The following is a 20,024-nucleotide window of genomic DNA, read 5'->3' on the forward strand; positions in this document are numbered from 1 at the left end:
AGATCATTTTAAGTAAAATCTAACGGTCGAGATGAGCGATTTAATTTTTGAATCGGGACATCGACGGAACGGCTCCCGTTTGATTATTTTGGCTTTGTTTTCATGGGATCGCAGGTTTGACTCACTGTATCACGATCTCTTTATTTTTTGGGTTGGATTTCTTATACAACTCTCTCTGTAAATCGAAACCGACAAATTACGGCTGAAGCTTGACCTGAAGCAATTCTCAGTCAACATTGTTTGTCCTATTACACACTGATGTTGATCAGTTTCAGGTAGTATTTATCTTTGGTAGTATTTATCTCTTACTTAAATATTGGATTAACATTAACAGCTACATCATGTTAATCAATTTTTTTTACTTTTTATCCACAATTTCTTTTCGTAATCTACCTTTCCCACTCTATTTCTTCTCAACTCAAATCCCTTTTTCCTATTTTTTGTGAAAACAATTCATAGTAAAACTTCACCACTTAGGCTGTGCTTATTTACCCTGTCAAATTTTGAACTTTTCCATAACGGAGTTTGTAATGAGCATAGAGTGGATATGGTGAAGTAAAATATTTGAAATCTAGGTGCAATTTGATCATTTTGAATCAAACTTTTATTGGTTATGTTTGGTGTAGGAAAGACAGACTTTCATTACTGAATTTTTGCAGGAACTTAGATTGTTTAATCTACGGCAAGTTGAACCAGATAGGTATATTTTTCCTAAGGTGTTAAGAGCTTGCACGCAAGCCTTATCGTTAAAGGATGGAATTCGTGTTCATAATGATGCAGTACAATTTGGTGGTGGGAATATTTCACAAGTGTGTAATTCGAAATGTGAAGATATTAAAATGTCTAGAAAGGTATTTGATGGAATGAGACATAGGGATTTGTTGTCGTGGAATTCGATGATTTATGGTATGGTTCGAATGGGTATCTTGATTTGGCAATTGAGTTTATTAATGCTAACATCGTTGAACGCTCGAGGTATCTACTTAATTTCTTAACTTTTTGTTTTTTCTCTATTTTGGTCTAAAGAGGTAGCATTATTTTAATTTTGGTTTTAATGTTCGTTAGATTCTTCAACTGGTCTGAGTTTTGATTCCATAAAATTTCCTTTCTATTGGTTTGCATAAGAAAGTATATATTCGTGCAAAAATTGTGTAAAAATAGAGGTGAGTTTCACTAAGTTTATGTCGGTGCTTATATGATTAGTAATGCAACCTTCTTGCTAGATAAAACTTGAGTAGCCATGACAAATAGTATTTTACAATTGTTTCAGGTTCCCAATGCCCCCATAATTGGTCAATACGACTATTTCCTCTTTTTTTCCATTTCTTCAATTGGATTCAATAGGTTTTCTTTGGTCGACTATTTATTTTGAGTATGTTTTCCTTAAATTCGACTGAGTGGAAAGTTTTATTTTATTCTATTTACAGTGAATGTAAAAAATATATTCCATTCTATTTAGTATTTACAATGATTAGCAGAAAATTCTCAACTGTACCAATTCGATTATTTTTATTTATTTTTCTATTTCTGTTTAAATTCCAATTGTTGTCTATGTTGGTTTGATTTTGATTTAGATACAATTTTCTTTGCTTAGATTCTTTAAGTGGGCTGAATTTCAATTCGATTATTTTAGTTTTTTATTTGCTTTAGCATATTGATTTCAGTTATAACTATTTCGTCTCATATAGATAGTTATTTCAGTCTATTGAGTTCGCATTTAAGCTCCCAATCTAATGTGCATCTAATTATTTAATTATATCATGGCGCTTTCCAATTAGACTCTCTACTGTTCTACCATTTTCTGCTTTGAGTCTCCATTGTGCGCTTTAATTGGGAACTCCCTTCAAACCAAAACCAATATTTCAGGTGTAATATTTCGTTCGCTTTTGTTCTTAGAGCTCCTTTTATTAAACCATCATTTCCATTATTATGACATTATTTATGTTCTAAGGTTTAGACATTACATTTTCTATTATGCATCTTTGACACATTTAACACCGTGCAACGACAACATCCGGTACTCATCCCAATAATATTTTTAACTCCCTTAATTTTGGAGTTGTCTTCCAAACTATGAAAGTGACAATTCCCTATTCGACTAGCTCATGTCATTACAATTAATAAGTCGCAAGCCAGTCAGTGAAGTATGTTGGCATTGATTTGAGAACATCACTTTTTAGTTATGGACAATTCTATGTGGCTATCTCCATATGCATGTACTTTTTCAAAAAGAATATTTGTATTTCTTCTGCCAAATACAAGAAATTGTACCACAAGTTCTGCTATGAGGGCATTGATACCAATGAGAAAAGGTGAGTGGGAAATTAAAAAATCCTACCCTACTTTTATTCTTCAATATAATAGCCATAGCATGATACATATTATGTTGTATCTATGTAAGTTTTTTTTTTTTTTTTTTTTTTTTTTTTTTTTTTGACTAAACCGTTCCATATGCTCAGGTTATTTTTATTGCATATATAGTCCACTGGTAAATGATATCCTTATTATTATTATTATTATTATTATTATTATTATTATTATTATTATTATTATCCATATAACATGCTACTTGGAAGATTTCTGGTACTTGGTTGAATTCGCATTTGTAGGTTGATATATTACTACAAGAAGGAAGACAAAATGAAATGCAATTCCAAGTGGCGCATCATAGGTAAAGATCTAGGTAAAGATCTTCAACTCCCTTATTTTAATCAAGTTTCACCCCTGCTTACATAAAAGTACTTATATTGGCGAATGAACATTGCTTATGAGTATTTTTATTAGGATGTACTTTAGTTTTTCAATTTATTTCATGTAGTCATTGATGGTTGCCATGATAAAAAGTTTGCTACATCCAGTTATTTCTTTGATAAAATATATTGTTGTCAAATAACAAAAGTAAGAATAGGGATATTTTCCTTTTGAGAACCATCCCCTTTGTAAACAAAATGTTAAAGGTGCCAAGTTTAGGAAAAATCATGTTTATGTGGTTTGCTTGCAGGTACCAAGTTAAATTGTTATAAGTTTTCAGCAACACATTAGGGGTTCGTGGCGCATTAATCTATAGGGGAGGACAATAGTCTGCAACCATCTGAAGTTGATATAGGACCTCCAAATCAATTTCAAGTTAGTACCAAGTAAGATGTATTGGGGAGAAGGAGAGAAATGATGAGCTTAGTGAGCCAAGAGTATTTTTTTTTCCTTTTGTTACAAGAATTAATCCAAGGTGAAATATCATGTGAAACCCTCTTTAATGTTTAATGAGCTGTCTTTATCTTTATAAGTAATTTGTGTTATGTATAAATATAAAATTATAAATCTTGGCAGGGTTGATCTATGAGAATTGGATTATTTTGATTTTCAGGTTATAACAGGAGTTAGGTGTTTAAAATGACAAAGGAGATTCTGCCGGATTATATATATATATAAAATGATGATGTTTTTAATTCAAGTCTCTCTCATCTTATTTGTTCCTCATTCTCATATGTGTTGAATTATCAACGTGTAAAGGGTATGTGTAATGAGTTGGTTTGTGAGAAATGAAGTGCATAAGATTGCCATAACCTCACTTTAGTGTACACATGAAATGATTATGAAATATAAAACTGTTAGAAATGGTTATAGCATTGATCCAGTGCTACCTTGGGGAGTTATTTAAACGCAATGTGTCTTGAGTGCCGACTGGCACGGGCATTGACAGTCAAGATCTTTGGCGCTACAGGACAAAATAATAAACAAAGGACAAAATAATAAACAAAGGACGGTCAAGATCTTTTTAGACAAATCTAACGGCTGTGCAAAACCCAACAATTTCTCTTTAGAAAAACCCCTTCCTTTCTTCTCCAACAGGCGTAAATTAAACCCCAACAATTTCTCTTCCCCCTCTTTGAAAGCAAGGTGCTGCAAACAGTAAAATCTGAGCTGAACCTTTTCGATTCAAGTAAAGATAAAATCTGAACCCGAACCTTTTTGATCCGGCCCGAACCTTTTTCGATTCAAGTAAAGATGAAGGGTTGAATATTCATTGATATGCTATTATCCCCGGTCGAGAGAGTACGATACATCGGTGTAAAAGATTGAGTGGGATCTGTGAGGTTGGTTATAGTAGGCTGCTTGAGTCTGAACTTATCATCCGAATTGAAGAAGGAAGAAGGAAGTAGGCTGCTTTCAAAGTCTTGACCGATCCGACTCCAGTCACTAAGTTCTGAAGGAGCAACACTTGAGGGAAAGAATTGATGTTGTGATTACCGGCATTTGAATTTGAATTTAATTTCACCTAACAGTCCCCCTTTTCTTCATAACACGGTCTTGAACCAATAAAGGAGGAATAATAGGGCCACAACCAAAAGAGAGAGTTGTCAACAAGCCTTAGTGATCTTTTGGCATAGACTTCATTTGTGAGGTTGGTAAGAATTTTGTATTTGATGTATGTGTTCTCGTATATCCATGAGATAAACCGAGTTGTTTTCACATGTTCTTATGGAGCTATTAATTAAAAAAAAAAAAAAGGTAGCCATTATTACAAAGTGGGATTTTACCAAAAGGAAACTTCAAAATAGAACCTCCACATCTTTGTTGGAGCACACCGGTTGTAGTAATAGCTTATTGAGTGGTTGGTGGTGGTGTTATTATTTGAGTTAATTGTTTGGAAGAGAGTTGAGAAGAGAAGATGATTTGTTTTAGGGTTCATGGGTTACTTAGGAGTTAGTGTTTTGAAGTATCTTTGATGTGCGTGGTTTTGTTCATTGCTTTTTAATCTTTGCTACATATATGTGATATTAGGAACTCATTCCATGCGCCATTACAAATAAATGCGTGTAAGTTGTATGAGATAGGTAGTAGGTACATAGGCATTTGTTGTTTTGAATGTTGTTATTCTAATTTGTGCGTAGTCACCATGGACCAATAGAAACGATGTTGATGCATTGGGCAAGGCCGTGGGATCATATTCAAAACAAATGGTTGACAAAGTTAAGTTATGTTAATTCTTGATATCATTATTGTCTTCCCCAGTTATATTTGTTTAGTTCTAAATAAAAGTATTAATACATAATATATTCTTATTGTTTTCCATTTAATTTTATCTAATTTTCATGTCATTTTGTGGTGCTTAGGTTGTCAGTATAGAAATAAAGTCTTTAGCATTTTAGATGGTTGCAGTCTAAATTTATTCACACTTCTTTTATTCCTTTAGTGCCTCATATTGGTTGGCATTGTAAACACTTGGAGAGCCTACTAGGATTTTTTGAGAGAATTCAATTTCAATTGTCAATCTCACAGCAAGACCAATTTTGGGTGAATTTGAGGGTTTATTGTCCTACCACTCTGTTCGACTCTTTGGCACTTGCATTTGCTCTTTGGAAATTGCAAAGCATAATATATTTTTTTCTCTTTTAATGGCACAGATGATATCATCAAGATGATCAAGAAATCTACTGCAAAAGTGCCAAAAAACACCTCCGGTTAGTGTGGTTTTAACGTAAGTAGTCATAATCCCTTTCGACTCAATTTTGTTTCTAATTCATTCATCACAAAAATATTCCAGGTATAATATTTCACCCGCTTTTGTCCAGTTACATATCTATCATTATATTGATTGTTTGTTATTTACGGGAATCGAAATGTCATTTGAATATTGTCTATCATGAAAATCAGTCTATTACAACATTGTTTGAACTTAATTTGATTTTTGTTGGGAGGATATTCATAAGCTTCTCTTGAGTTTCACATAAGTTGGTTAGAAATCCCCTAAACCAATATTTCAGGTATAATATTTAACCCGCTTTTGTTCTCGAACTCCCTTATTAAACCATCATTTCAATTATTATACCATTTAACTTTCTCGCATAATTTCCTTCCTAGGCAATCATGGTGAAAGAGCGAATTCAAAGGCGTGTGCAAAGAGCGAATTACAAAAGATATGAAATACTATTATATGTGATTTCACTTTGTCTATCACACACATATATTTGTTCACACATATATATTTGTCGATTACATATCTATCATTATATTGATTGTTTGTTATTTACGAAAGTACAACTATATCAACATATTAGCGGGTGTATCTTAGGTCGCGACTTCATTACCACAAATTTGGAGAAATGAAAGAGAGGGAAAGGAGTTAATTCACCACGATCAATTCCACAAAGACGACATCCTCATTCGCCTCCCAATCCGATATATGTGCCTCCCCATCGAAGATATGCTACGCCCCCCAATTTAGTATATGTGCCTCCTAATCGAAGATCTACTCCTTCTCCATCTGATGTGCCTCATAATCGAAGATATACTCCTTCTCCATCGGTTGTGCCTCATAATCGAAGATCTACTCCTTCTCCATCTGTTGTGCCTCATAATCGAAGATCTACTCCTTCTCCATCGGTTGTGCCTCATAATCAAAGATCTAATGCAGCTCCTAATAGACTATCTGTTGTGCCTCCTAATCGAAAATTTACTGCAGCTCCCAATAGGCTATCTGTTGTGCCTCCTAATCGAAGATCCACTGCAGTTCTCACTAGGCTATATGTTATGCCTCCTAATCGAAGTTTTATTACGGTTCCCAATATGTTATCTGTTGTGCCTCCCAGTCAAAGATCTATTGCACCTCCTAATCGGAGATCTGTTGCACAACGTCTTCGAAGAGAAAGGGAAATGCAAGTGCCTCTAAATCACGATCAAATTACTATAGCACAACAAAATCGGAGACAGAGAGAAAAAGATGTTATGTCTGATTACATTGCAGATTCCTTTAAGAAGACGAGGTCAACGTACGAAGTTGGGTCATCTTCATCAATGTATGATATCTCTTACAGAGAAAGCCAGCCTCCAGTCACAAAAGATGTAACAATGCAAAGTTGTGAGAATAACACTATGTAAGTTAAGCGCTTAAATTCTCACTCTTATGTTAGGTTTCAACATATCGTAAAGCGTGATATATCATAGGTCTATTTTTGCAGTGATCATGATATGACTGGATTTGACGAAAGTGAAGAAGAAATTCTTAATTCTCATAGAGGTCATGCGCTTCCAGTTCCAAATCGCCGTCACTTTTTGGGAAAGATGGATGTTCTTTGTCCATTTTGTTCGGCCCTTCATTGGAAAGATGAACAGTTATCGAAATCAAGGCGCAACCGACCTTTATTTGGAACTTGCTGTTTACAAGGAAAAGTTAAGCTACCGCTTCTTTCTCCACTGCCTCCGGCACTTAAATCTTTATTCGAAGGATCTAATAAACGTGCAAGATTATTCCGTGAGCAGATTCGGCAATACAATGTGTGTAATGCCTTTACCAGTCTTGGTTGTAAATTTAACGATCGTGTGTTACATGGACGTGGTCCTACCTCATTCACTGTTCATGGAGAGTTGCGGCATCAAATCGGTTCATTGTTGCCTGATCCAGGGATGGAACCTAAGTTTTCACAACTTTATATTTATGATCCCCTAGCTGCTTTGGATCACCGCCACAATCGTAATCCGAATTTGTCAAGGGAAGTGTTGAAAACTGTACAAGAAACTCTTTTGCAGACCCACAAGTTTTGTGATATCTATAAGCAAGCATTTGAGGTTTTAACTGAAAATGCTTCTGAGAATAACAATGTTCCGGTCCATCTACACTATGATCCGCGTTCGGATAGACGAAGGTACAACCTTCCGACAACTGATGAGATTGCAGTGATATTGCCTGGAGATGGGAGTAAGGTTGATGCCATGCGTGATATTGTACCGGCTTTGAGAGGAGGGCATGAGTTGGAACGGATAAGCGAATGTCATCCCGCTTATTTGCCTTTGCATTATGTTCTTCTGTTTCCTTATGGGGATTTGGGTTGGTCACCTGATTTAAAGTTGTGGGACGTCAAGAGAAATGCTCCAAGCAATGCAAGACTCACCCAATTATTGTATTACGCCTACCGTTTGTTTGAACGACCCACAGAGTACTCATCCATCTTACTGGGGTGTAAATTGTTGCATGAATTTTTGGTTGATGCTTGGGCTGCATATGAACAGAACCGTCTGCGATACATTAGACTAAATCAAGACACCATCCGTTCGGATGTGTACAAGTGCTTGACAGATGTTGCACTTGAGGGATTAAGTCCTGATCAAATTGGCCAACGGTTCATTTTGCCTTCCTCACATGTTGGAAGTCCAAGGCACATGTACGAGATTTTTCGAGGATTCAATGGCTATCACCCGGCACTATAAGCACCCGGATATTTTTCTTTACGGTGGATTCGCAAACCCTAATTGGCAGGAAATTAAAGATGCGCTCAAGGAACACCAAACCCGACACCCGCCTGAAATAGTTGCACGAGTATTCGAGCTGAAACGAAAAGCAATTATGAAAGAAATCTTGAAGAATGATATCTTCGGTCAGGTGGTTGCATATGTCTATACCATTGAATTTCAGAAGCGCGGTCTTCCACACATGCATTGCCTTTTATTTCTTGCGCATGATGACAAGATCCGAAACAGTGAGCAAGTTGATAAATTTCTATGTGCTGAATTCCCAGACCCTGACACCCACCCTGCATTGTTTGAAACAGTGAAGAAGTGCATGGTTCATGGCCCCTGTGGTGATCGAGATCCGAGTGCTTCATGTATGGAAAATGGTCGATGCACTAAAAGCTATCCAAAAGAGTTTGTGGAGGAAACAATTATGGATAAAAAGGATTACTCCATTTACCGAAAAGCGACAGCGGCAAGAAATATTTTGTGAAGAGGAAGAATAAAATGGTTAAAGTTGATAATGGAGATGTTGTTCCCTACAATGCATATCATGCGAAATGTTTGATTTGCCATATCAATGTTGAAGTTTGTGCATCGTGTCAAGCTGTTAAATATATTAACAAGTACATCTACAAAGGTTATGACAAAGCAACAATGGGTGGCGGGGGAACAAATGATGAGATTGACAATATATCGATGCAAGGTACATTGGACCAATTTTGCATGGCATCTATTTCAAAATCCAATGCATAAAGAGTTTCCAAGTGTCCAACGATTGGCGCTTCATTTGGAAGGTATGCATAGGGTTGTTTTCAATAGCAAAGAGCCCATGGATGCAATTCTTGCCCGAGCAAGAGACCAAACTTCAACACTGACAGCTTTCTTTAAGCGTTGTGCTGAAGATCCAGATGCACGTGCATATACCTATCAAGAGTTTCCACGACACTATGTTTTCCACAAAGACTCTCAAGAGTGGACTCCTAGGACTCAGGGACCTTCCATTGGTAGGATGTATTTTGCAAGCCCCAATGCCGGGGAGAGGTTTTATCTACGTTTGCTACTTACTGTTGTAAAAGGGCCTACCTCCTTTGCATATCTTTATAAAGTCGGTGATACCGTGTACAGCACATACAAAGAAGCATGTATTGCCCGTGGGCTGTTGGAAGCTGATGATGAGTGGATACAATGCCTAGAAGAGGCGGCGATAATGAAAACTGGATATCAACTACGGAGGTTGTTTTGTGTAATTCTTTTAGAGTGTCATCCGTTACGACCCGGATCTACTTTGGAGCAAATTTGCATCGAGTATATGTGATGATCTTGGACGGCCCGAACAAAGCCCGACATCCCGGATCCAACCGATGAGCAAATAATGATTACGACTTATATCACGGTGGAACAAATCCTTTTAGAATCTGGGAAGACATTGGAAGATTTCCGCCCATGCCAAAGCAAAAGGAGGATTGGAGCAAAATTGTTGGCAATAGGCTCATTTGGGAACAACGCCAACTTCAAAGATGAAGCATAGGAGAAGAGGCTGCGCGATTGATGTGAGTTAGATCTTAATGCCGAACAACTTCATGCTTATCTTGTTGTGGCCCGATTCAAGATTATATGGTGACAAGGGCAAACTTTTCTTTTTGAATGGAGCAGCTGGTACAGGGAAAACTTTTTTGTATAATACAATTGCAAAGGCCTGCCGCAGCACGGGTCTTATTGTCATCATGGTGGCATCATCAGGAATTGCATCTCTATTATTGTCTGGTGGACGCACTGCTCATTCTACATTTAAAATTCCAATTGATGTGATGGATACCACTTTTTGCGGCTTCACTAAACATTCTGACCTTGCTGACCTATTTAAAGAAACAAAACTAATTGTTTGGGACGAGGTGCCCATGCAACATAGATATCTTGTGTTGAGGGTCGTGGATAGAACACTTCAAGATATTTGTGGAAACAAGAAGATATTTGGTGGTATTACTACGAGTTCTTGGTGGTGATTTTCGACAAACACCTTTGTTATATACGTTAGGCGAGAGAGCAATTTGTTGGTGCATCACTACGGCGCTCTTTCCTTTGGAGTTATTTAGAAGTTTTGCACTTGGTACAGAACATGCGGCTTGAAATGGCAGAGTCCGAGAATGTCGAATTCGCCGATTTTTTGTTGGAGGTGTGCTACTAATGCCTTCTAATTAGAATGTTTTTTTTCTCCATTAGTTCCATATATAAACGAACTATTTTAGAAACTAATGAATTCATTTTTTGCTTTGATTCATTTAGATTGGTTCAAATCCCAAAGAATGCGTACAATTGCCGAATGGAATCATTAAGTGTACCAATATCCAAGAACTCATCTTCTCTGTCTATCCCCATTGGATGTTATGGACACACCGTCTCCAAATTTCTTAACTGATCGCACTATTCTTGCTGCCCGTAATGATGATGTGAGTGCAATTAATGAGGTTGCACTGAATTTGTTTCCTGGTGAAGCGCTTGAGTATTTGGCGGCAGATAAAATCATCGAAGATGATATTGATAATCCAAGTGGGGCTCACTATCCCACCGAGTTTCTGAACTCCCTCGACCCTTCTAGCTTACCACCTTTCAATCTCAAGTTAAAACACGGATGCCCTATAATGTTGCTTTCGGGAACATAACACCTAAAGATGGGCTTTGCAATGGGACCACCGACTTATGGTGCTTCAATAATGCGAAGTAAAGTCCTTCAAGCCAAAATTTTGACTGGAGAGAAAGCTGGAAATCCGGTACTCATCCCAAGAATATCTCTGGCTCCCTCAAATGCAGAGTTGCCTTTCAAACTATCAAGACGACAATTCCCTGTTCGACTAGCTTATGCCATGACAATTAATAAGTCGCAAGGCGGTCGGTGAAATATGTTGGCATTGATTTGAGGACACCGGTTTTCAGTCATGGGCAACTCTATGTGGCCATGTCCGGATGTACTTCTTCAAAAGAATATCGAGTTTTCTTCCACCTAATGCAAGAAATTGTACTACAAATGTCGATAAGTTCTTCTCTAAGGACATCGATACCAATGAGAAAAGGCAAGTGAGAAATTAAAGAATGTTATTTTTATTGATTTAGAAAATAAAGAATATATTGTATCCATATATATGCTATGTAAGTTTTATGATAGTTTTTTTTGTTGATGATAGCGTGGATACTTAAAAATAAGAATAGAGATTATTTTATTTTGAAAACCATCTCTTTTTGTAAACAATATGCTAAATGTATCAAGTCTAAAAAATCATGTGTATGTGGTTTGTTTTTAGGTACCAAGTTAAATTGCCATAATTTTTTGACATGATTGTAGTCTTTGCTCCATGGCGGATTTATCCATATGGTAGCGAGAATGGTGTGAACAGATATGCATATAGAGGAGAATGAGAGAAATGAGGAACTCGATAAAGTGGTGGAGTATTTATTTTATTTTATTTTTTCTTTCGTTACTAGAATTAGCCCCATGTGAAAAATTATGCAAAGTCTTCTTTCTTTGTTTAATGAGTTGTCTTTTAGTTTTAGAAGTAATTTGTGTTATGTATAAATATGAAATTATATATTTTGGTATGGTTGATCTATGAGAATTGTATTGTTTGATTTTCGTGGGTTATGACAGATTTAGGTTTTGAAATGTTGAAAATACAAAGGAGACTCTGGCTTTGGATTTTTTTATTTTTAAAAAAAAAAATGATGATGCTCTTAATTGAAGACTCTCCCTTTATTTTCATCATTCTCATTCGATATGTATTAAATTAATGAATGTATAAGAGTATGTGTAATGAGTTATTGGTTTGTGAGAAATGAAATGCATAGAATTGCAATAATTAAACTCACTTGAGTATGCGTATGAAATGATTATGAAGTATAAAACTGTTGAAAATGGTTATATCATCGATACAATGCTACCATAGAGATGGTCTCTCTTGGGGTGTTGTTCAAAAGCAATGTGTCTAGAGTGCCGACTGGCACGGGCATTCACTAGTAGTTCTATAATAAATGCCGCCTTTTACATTATTATGTTTATGGAGGATGTGATTCGGGGTCTCTACGTCTGCTTCCAAATTCGAGCCCATTTAGAGAATAGGGGATCATATATCATGACTCACTCTTCCATGACGTGTAAACACCTGAACAAAACTGCAAGTGGTATTGCTATTTCACAAGAGTCCACCAAGATACAAATAAATACAAAACTTGCCGTTTAAGATGACAAGATATCGTATCTCTAGACTATATGATAGGCGGATCTATCGGAAGCCTCCTCAACTCTCGAGTAGGCAAATTTAAATCTCTCTTTTCTTATTATTTAGCCATTTCTCCTTTGAGTTTGAAATATTTACTAAATACCTCTAAATCAAACACCCACCAATTCCAATCGAAATCAAACACTAATTACCAATTCCAATCGAAATCAAACACTAATTTCTCTTGCAATCGAAATCAAACACCAATTTCACTGTATTACACATACACACCAACTCCACACCAATTTATATATATGAAGGGCTTTGTTGAGAGGTTATCAAGTGTGGGTTGCTGCGAATAAGGATAGATTGGAGGAAGAGTCATATAAAAAGGTTAGAATTTTGTCTTTTTTGTTTTTTTTTTTAATTATTATTATAAAAGTTTGATGTGTATAAAGGTTAGAAGTTTGAATATAAGGAGATGTTTTTTTGGGTGATTGAACATGAAACTATGAGTAACTAAATATGTTGCACTTTGTTTATCTACATATAGTCGGGTCTTTAGGAGACATACTTTTCAACCGAACAGTGTATTTCTAATCTCTCTATTTTAAGATTTTAGAACTACCTCCCTTAATTATTCTAATTTAGCTCATTTATTTTTAAACAATTTACAAAAAACTCCATCACTTTACTGAAATTAGAATTAGTTTCATATTATTTAAAATAATTTAGAAAACCTCATTTCACTAAAATTATATTCAACCCCTCCTAATATTTTTATATTATTTTTTAGATTAGAACTAGAATTCAAAAAATCATACCTCCTTCACGTCACTAAAATCCCTCCAAATATTTTTATATTATTTTTTAGATTAGAACTAGAACTCAAAAAATCATACTATCCAAGAGATGTTAGAGCAACAAAAATCATACTATCCGAGAAATGTTAGAGTGACAGGTTTAAAGACTTGAAAAAACACCGATGCGTAGCACGGTTCGCACACTTGTCGATATTAAATCGCCCAACTCAATCTAATCGTATTATCGTAATCGATGCACATATATATACGGGCCGGCTACGTCGAAATACTATTCTAACATACCATACCCAGCCAACCAACATATCTTGTAGAATTTGATGTCCATATATGCTTCTAACAAATCAAACAAATTAAAAGGGGCAAAAACATCAATTTTTTTCACAAAAGAAAAACCATTTTCTTCTTCTTCTCGGCTTTCGTTGCCGTAAAAAAAATTCGGTTGGTTGTACTGAAAAAAAAAAATTGACAAAAATTTATTATTCTTTTTCCCATTTCTACTTTGTAATAACAATCAATATCGACGATGAAGATGTTTTGCATGGAGGAGATGAATATCATATCGAAGACAAAAGAATGAAAAGTAGGATTGTCGAAGTCATTGTTTCTATTTTCTGGAGAATCCATTTGAAGGATGATCGAATTTGAAGTTGCGCAAATGCTCATGGTATCTGTCTTACACTCTTACTACAAGAGGGTAAGCGGGAATAAAATAGATGGGGCACAATTTATCCAGATACATCATTCCAGTACCAATCAATAAGAAGACAATTTGTTTCGTGACTCATAATGATTAGAGTCATTGTTCCCAACCAGTAAAACACTATCTACCAGCACAAAATTAATTGCATCCAAATGAACCATATCACGACACCTACTAAACTCCAACAGGGCCACAGTCCCAGTGCTACAAGAGCTCGTCACACGTTGCAAGCAATATATGACGTTATACTCACTGAAAAAATTGGATTATAAAAAGGAGTAACGTCCTCATTCTTTGCATAAGAGCATTTGCAATGCAGGTGATAGTTTTCACCCCCTCTATCACCGCCACCTCCTCACTTTTCACCCCCTCTATCACCAACCCGGTGATAAACAAGTGAAATCGCGTGCGAAAGCAAAGTGATAAAAAATATCTCGGACGGGATGTTGGATTCCGCCCGGACATAAAAATTGAAAAATGGCTCCTCCGGGACGGAATGAAACATCCCGCCGAAATTTAAAAAATCGAAAAAAAAACCGAAAAATCATGCGAGACGGAATCTAACATCCCGTCCGAAAAAAAAACCCACGAGACGGAATCCAACATCCCGTCCGAAGTTAACAAGTCAGTGATAAACTCGGTGGAAGGTTTCACCTTGTTTTGAACTCGGGAAAACTATCACCGAAGTTTATCACCCAAAGATTGCATTACAAAGACTTTTAGAGGAAAGTAGGTGATAGTTATCACTTCCCCCCCTCTATCACCTGCATTGCAAATGCTCTAAGCTTTAATAGTTGCGACCAGTTTTTGGAACCCCCTTTCTGTTTTTTTGCTAATCGCTACAGTGATGACTAATTTCTGACCTCCCTTACAATGATTTCCGACACCATAGATGTACCACTTTTTCCCTATATAGCCTAATTCAAGGCCCTTCTAGAGAGGAGGGGCCTCATTCAAGGGCGGCTTTATGCATTTATCAAATCCATTTCCATCCACCTTGGAGTACTTAAAGAACATAGGTGGGGTTGTGGGGTTTTGAGGAAGAAACCCAAAAAGCAACGTGAAAAGAAAATGGTTTTTTTTTTTTATGAAAAAAAATTGTCGTTTTTTCCCCCTTTAATTTGTTTGATTTGTTAGAAGTATATCCGGACGTTAAATTCTCAGAAGATCCGACGGTTACGGGTAGGTCAAGATAGTATGTTAGAATAGTATCTCGACATAGCCGGCCTGATATATATATCGGGCTGCCTAGGTAGGCAATGAGAATTTCGAAAGATCCAAAAATGAGAATATCGGGCCGGTGGATCATAGCCGATCGGTCGATGAAAAACGATATTTCGAAGGGTCTGGGTTTCAAAATTCTACTTTTACGAAGGGTTTGGGTTTCGAAATTTCCTCCCAGCAAACAACAAACTAAGATCATTAACAAACTTAACAAACAACAAATTCAAAATCAAAACCACCGAAATCATCAACAACAAATCATCAACAAAATCAAAACCACCGAAAAACCCAAAATCAAACCCAAAACCCCTTATTTTCGATTTTCAAACACCCAAATTTAAAGAACCCATCTTAAAATTCGATTTGAAGAACCCAAAAACCCCCATTCTTGATTCTCACAAGGTATGTACTTTTGGAATATTTTGAAATATTTGTTCAATTTTTTTTTTTTTTTTTTTTTAATTGATACATGCGGTTTTTGCTAATTACTTGTTGTTTTAGTTTGTGTTTGGTTGCTAGCTGTTTGGGTTTTACTAAATGATTGGTGTGAATAATTGGGTTTTAGGAGTTATGCTTGTAAAATGGTTAGGACTTTGGTTGGAGTTGATGAGAACTCTTTGAGAATGCCCGAAGAGGTAAAAACTAATAATCCATTTCTGCTATCTAAAGTTACACTGTTGGTTTTGATGTATTTGTGAACATTTTATGAGTTGTTGATAAAATGTTGGAATTGATTTGTGTTTCAACGTTCTATTTTGATGAAGTTTCACTACTATGATGATATTACGGTATGATCGATGTTTCATCTGACTTGTTATGAAACTTAAATGTAGTCATGCAGTATGTTTTAGCTTGATATGTATGTCGTTACGATCCTAGATTTGTTATTGGTTCGTTTGGTAGTTATTTTTGTTATTAATTACTCCTAGGTTGCATTTTGGTATTTTTCTGATCCTCTACTTGATATATGAAAGTGATTTTGGTATTTTTTTGTGCGTCTCTGTTTGTCTGGATCATCAAGAATCCAGACCCTACGGTACCTGTAATGAGTCGCAATGTTCCAAGATTTGATTCAAATTAAAAGCTAGTAGCTCAGTAGTTTGTGTGCTATTGTCATCTGATTAGTACTACCTCAGTAGTTTTAACATAATGTTGTATTTTTCTCATCATTATTTCGTTATGTTTTATTGATCAGTTCCGTGGACCTTCCGAAAGTAGCTTGTTGTTTCATTGATGGAGATTATATAGTCATTACTTACATAAGCTGATATGACAGTAACACCCTGAAATTTAAACATTGTGCGACTCTGTAAGAAGAAATTTTGCTGCTAGTCTTCCCCTTATTTGGCCTGAGCACCCTCCTATTTTGTTGTTTGCGTGTGACTTTCAGGTTTGCTGGAATCAGTCTTTGTTACAAGTAGTGGAAAATCACAAGGCCTGCAGCAGTTCAACAGTTCTGGCAGCTTTGTGCAGCAGCAGTTCAGCAGTTCTGATAATAAACAACCCACGAAACAAGGATGGAAAAAAAATCCTAACATTCCGAAATGAGAAGGGAAAATATATATTTGAGAATTCAAACCTGGGTGAAGTAAACCAAACAAACAAGCCAAAGAAAGGAAGCCCCGAATCCAGCGCGCAATTTTTTTTAGCCATTTTATCATTTTTTTTTCTTTCCTTTTTGAGCTGAGACAAGAAACTGGAAGAAGAGCTCTCTGGGGCTTGTTTTGCTTGTGTGTTTGCTTTTCTGACATTTATAACATGAGTTGGGTATTGACATTCTGACAAATTCCAAAACTGGGATTGGAAGTGGGCCTCGAGGTCAAGCAATTTTTGTGATGCTAATGTCAGCTGATAGCAAACAATTAATACTCAAGTATATCGAAAGCTCACTTCATTTGAAATGCATTTCTGGGTTCGAACTAGTACTAGTAACTGCTTAGATGGGCTATTCAGAATTTCAGATGATAGAAACAAGTTGAGTTAGTACATACCAAAAATATAAAGATTTTAAAATAGTAAACAAAAAATTAATCGGAACACTAGTGAGAAGAAGAAACAAGTACGTGCAATTGTTCTTTCCATTATTTTCAAAGGACAACTTGATAGGTCATCAAAATCTATTACAACTTGATAGGTCATTAAAGTTACAAGGGATCGCACCCTTACATTGTTTGTCAGAACTGCTGCAAGTTCAGCAGTTCAGCTCCCTTAACTGTAGACTCCCTTATTGTTTGTCAGAACTGCTAACATGCCAAACCATAAGCCTTTAAAGTCAAAATCGGCAAAGAAAGCCAAGACCACAGCAACTGGCATTCCAACAAGATAAAATGACCAGTGATCACACTTAAGGGTGGAATTTGAGCCGAGGGCTCGGAGCTCGGCTTGGGCTTGGCTCATTTAAGCTCGGCTCGAGCTCGCTCGTTTACTATATGAGCCGAGCTCGAGCTCAAATTAAAGCTCGTGTAACAAATGAGCTTGATGAAGCTCGGCTCGTTTAGCTCAAATAGCATATTTATAGTGTAAAATAACCAGTGATCACACATTCACACTCCAGTATTGCCCTTCAAGCAGTTAAGTTGACTAGATTATGTCTAGGCCCATACATATACGCTATACTCCACCAAGGAAGACCCATACAAAAAAACACATCTGGAAAGAAGTTTAAAGAAAAGTACTTTTATTCTTCTTAGAACCTGCATGTCTACATTAAGCGTGCTATTCTCTGAAACTTTCCCAAAGGCATTGCTATAATCTTCTCCAGAATTAAGAGGTGCTGAAGCCTCTATGTTACCAAAATCGGCAGTCCATGTTTCCTGACCAGATGTATAATCCTCATTGTCTCCATCAAAATCAGCTCCCTCGCCAGGACCCAAATGAAACTGTGGGGTGCTCAATTGCAGATTATCTACATTGTCTACTTCTAAAGAGATGGGTGCTGTTAGTACATGGCCATCCACACTAAACAGTACTACCTCCGAATCAGAACTCTGATCGTCAGCTTGTTCTAACCGCTCATAATAAGCTCTATAATCTGTCGACTCAACAGAATCTTCACAAGACGGTGGTTGGCCTTCGAATTCATATAACCTCGTTTCACCATCAAGTTCACTGTTCTCAATTCCATCACTACGCTCAGCATTATCTACATCACTCTTGTTTCTACAAATACTCACACTAGTATCTTCATTCTTCTCACCACCATCACCCCCCGTGGTTACCAAACTATCCAAATTCTTATCCCCATCCTCATTACTCGAAACAACAACCTCTCTAATAAAATATGCTTCCCCGGAATTATCAAGATACATATGAAAATTCGCTTCAACCCCATTAACCGAAATCCTAACCATCTTCTCAGCACCTTTCAAAACACCTTGAAATTTACCGAACCGAACATACCAAGGCGTGCTTCGATAAGTCCCATCTTGTTGTTCAACAACAATAACATCTACAGCTCCACCAAATGGATGAAATGGTGTTGCTACTGAATATACCCCTTGTGATATAAAACTCCCTACTTTACTAATCATTATTCAAGACTATAGCTCAATTCTTTCAACAGATTAACATAAAATTAATCTTTTTAATTATTTCTAATGCCAAGAAACAAAAATGCACAGGCAATAAAAGAAAAGAATATAAAAAAAAAAAAAAATCTCTTTCCTTATTTCTTACTTTATTTATTTATTTTTTTTTCTGTCTTCTTATTCTTGATATCTGCATGCAAAGAAAACAAGAACCAAATGTTCAAAATTAGAGTTAAATTATCATAACAATGATTTAAACTATGTATACATGTATTACAATTGATCAAAAAGAACATAACTTTACCAGAAAATTGCTAAGTTAGGAGAGAGAGAATGTGAATTTGGAGTTTTGAGTTTTGAGTTGGGTCCTCTCCTGACAAGCTGAGAAGAAGAAAGAGTGATGAAACAGATGACTTCTGTTTTTTCCTGGTAAATATTTTCTGGGGAATTGAAATTGGATAACGATTAGTGTGAAAAGTACGGGATATTACTTTTATAGCCTTCGTGGTTATGTATTATTACGTAGTGAACTTTATTACTGGAGTTGTAAATGGGGATTAGTGGGAAGGGGTTTTTTGTACATTGAGAATTTGTTGTGACTTATTGGTACGTTACATAAACATAAAAAATGGGAAAATGGAATAATAAGATGAACTAAACACGTGTTTGTCGTTTTTGAGTTGCACACGTACGACACTGTGTCTACTGGGTATGTTCCTTGTCGCACTTTGCTAGCAAACTGTTGATCAGATGGAAAACGTGGGAGGTGCGTTAAGATTTTTAAGGTCAGTACAACATATACGAGTGGATATCATGAGCCAGTTATCGAAAAAAAAAAGAGTGGATATCATGAGCTAATAATTTTTGTTTCGTTGGTTTTGCTCCGAATTCTATTCTACCCTATAATGAGGGCATGAGGCGCATGGTGTAATGAGGCGCATGCAAGTGAGCGGTTTGCCGTGGAAAATTCCGTTCGCACCAATTCAGACTACTGTACCCCAGTTTCTATTTTAAAATACAAAAAAGTCAGCTAAATAGAAATGTAATAGTTGTTTTATTTAGGAGCTAAAAAGTAAAAAACGAAACTTACTGGTGGCGTGAGCTAACTTTCTTGATTGAGTTGTCTCTCTCAATACAAACTATTGAACGATTTTGTCCCTATTTTGCATCTTCAATTACAAGATAATTGTTTTTATATTATTTTAATATTTGTTATGTTTTTTTTAGGGGTTAATATGTGTTAAGAATTTTTTTGAAAACATTGGTCGGTGCAAATTGTGGCAGAGAGTGGCGTAGCCATGTGTTCAAAACT

The 20,024-nt window shown here is 36.2% G+C and overlaps 1 protein-coding gene, 2 long non-coding RNA genes and 1 pseudogene across 4 annotated transcripts; 3 read left to right on the top strand and 1 right to left on the bottom strand.

Annotated features, from left to right (window-relative positions):
- Window positions 1-697: 697 nt before the first annotated feature.
- On the top strand, window positions 698-3,247 carry LOC147506888 (uncharacterized). Its single transcript, XR_015220854.1, has 2 exons — window positions 698-2,683; window positions 3,002-3,247. It is a non-coding gene; the product is annotated as an uncharacterized LOC147506888 (long non-coding RNA).
- Window positions 3,248-6,567: 3,320 nt separating this feature from the next.
- Window positions 6,568-8,205, top strand: LOC147506889 (uncharacterized). Its single transcript, XM_086605853.1, has 2 exons — window positions 6,568-6,875; window positions 6,960-8,205. Exons 1-2 carry the CDS (start codon window positions 6,568-6,570, stop codon window positions 8,203-8,205), a joined length of 1,554 nt encoding a protein of 517 aa, XP_086461979.1.
- Window positions 8,206-15,891: 7,686 nt separating this feature from the next.
- On the top strand, window positions 15,892-17,090 carry LOC147506890 (uncharacterized). Its single transcript, XR_015194021.1, has 2 exons — window positions 15,892-16,494; window positions 16,576-17,090. It is a non-coding gene; the product is annotated as an uncharacterized LOC147506890 (long non-coding RNA).
- LOC147506891 (phosphatidate phosphatase PAH1 pseudogene) lies at window positions 16,388-19,137 on the bottom strand (annotated as a pseudogene). Its single transcript, XR_015194020.1, has 3 exons — window positions 19,017-19,137; window positions 16,765-18,902; window positions 16,388-16,622 (listed from the first exon to the last, which is right to left on the bottom strand). The product of XR_015194020.1 is annotated as a phosphatidate phosphatase PAH1 pseudogene (transcript).
- Window positions 19,138-20,024: the final 887 nt, after the last annotated feature.

Source organism: Coptis chinensis, chromosome 4, assembly GCF_015680905.1.
Source record: "Coptis chinensis isolate HL-2020 chromosome 4, ASM1568090v1, whole genome shotgun sequence".
NCBI lineage: Eukaryota > Viridiplantae > Streptophyta > Magnoliopsida > Ranunculales > Ranunculaceae > Coptis > Coptis chinensis.

Excerpts from the sequence above, each read along its gene's own strand:
- LOC147506889 (XM_086605853.1), top strand. The coding sequence starts at position 6,568 with ATGTTATCTGTTGTGCCTCCCAGTCAAAGATCTATTGCACCTCCTAAT. Across the intron at positions 6,876-6,959 it reads AGTTGTGAGAATAACACTAT|TGATCATGATATGACTGGAT; the intron begins GTAAGTTAAGCG and ends CTATTTTTGCAG.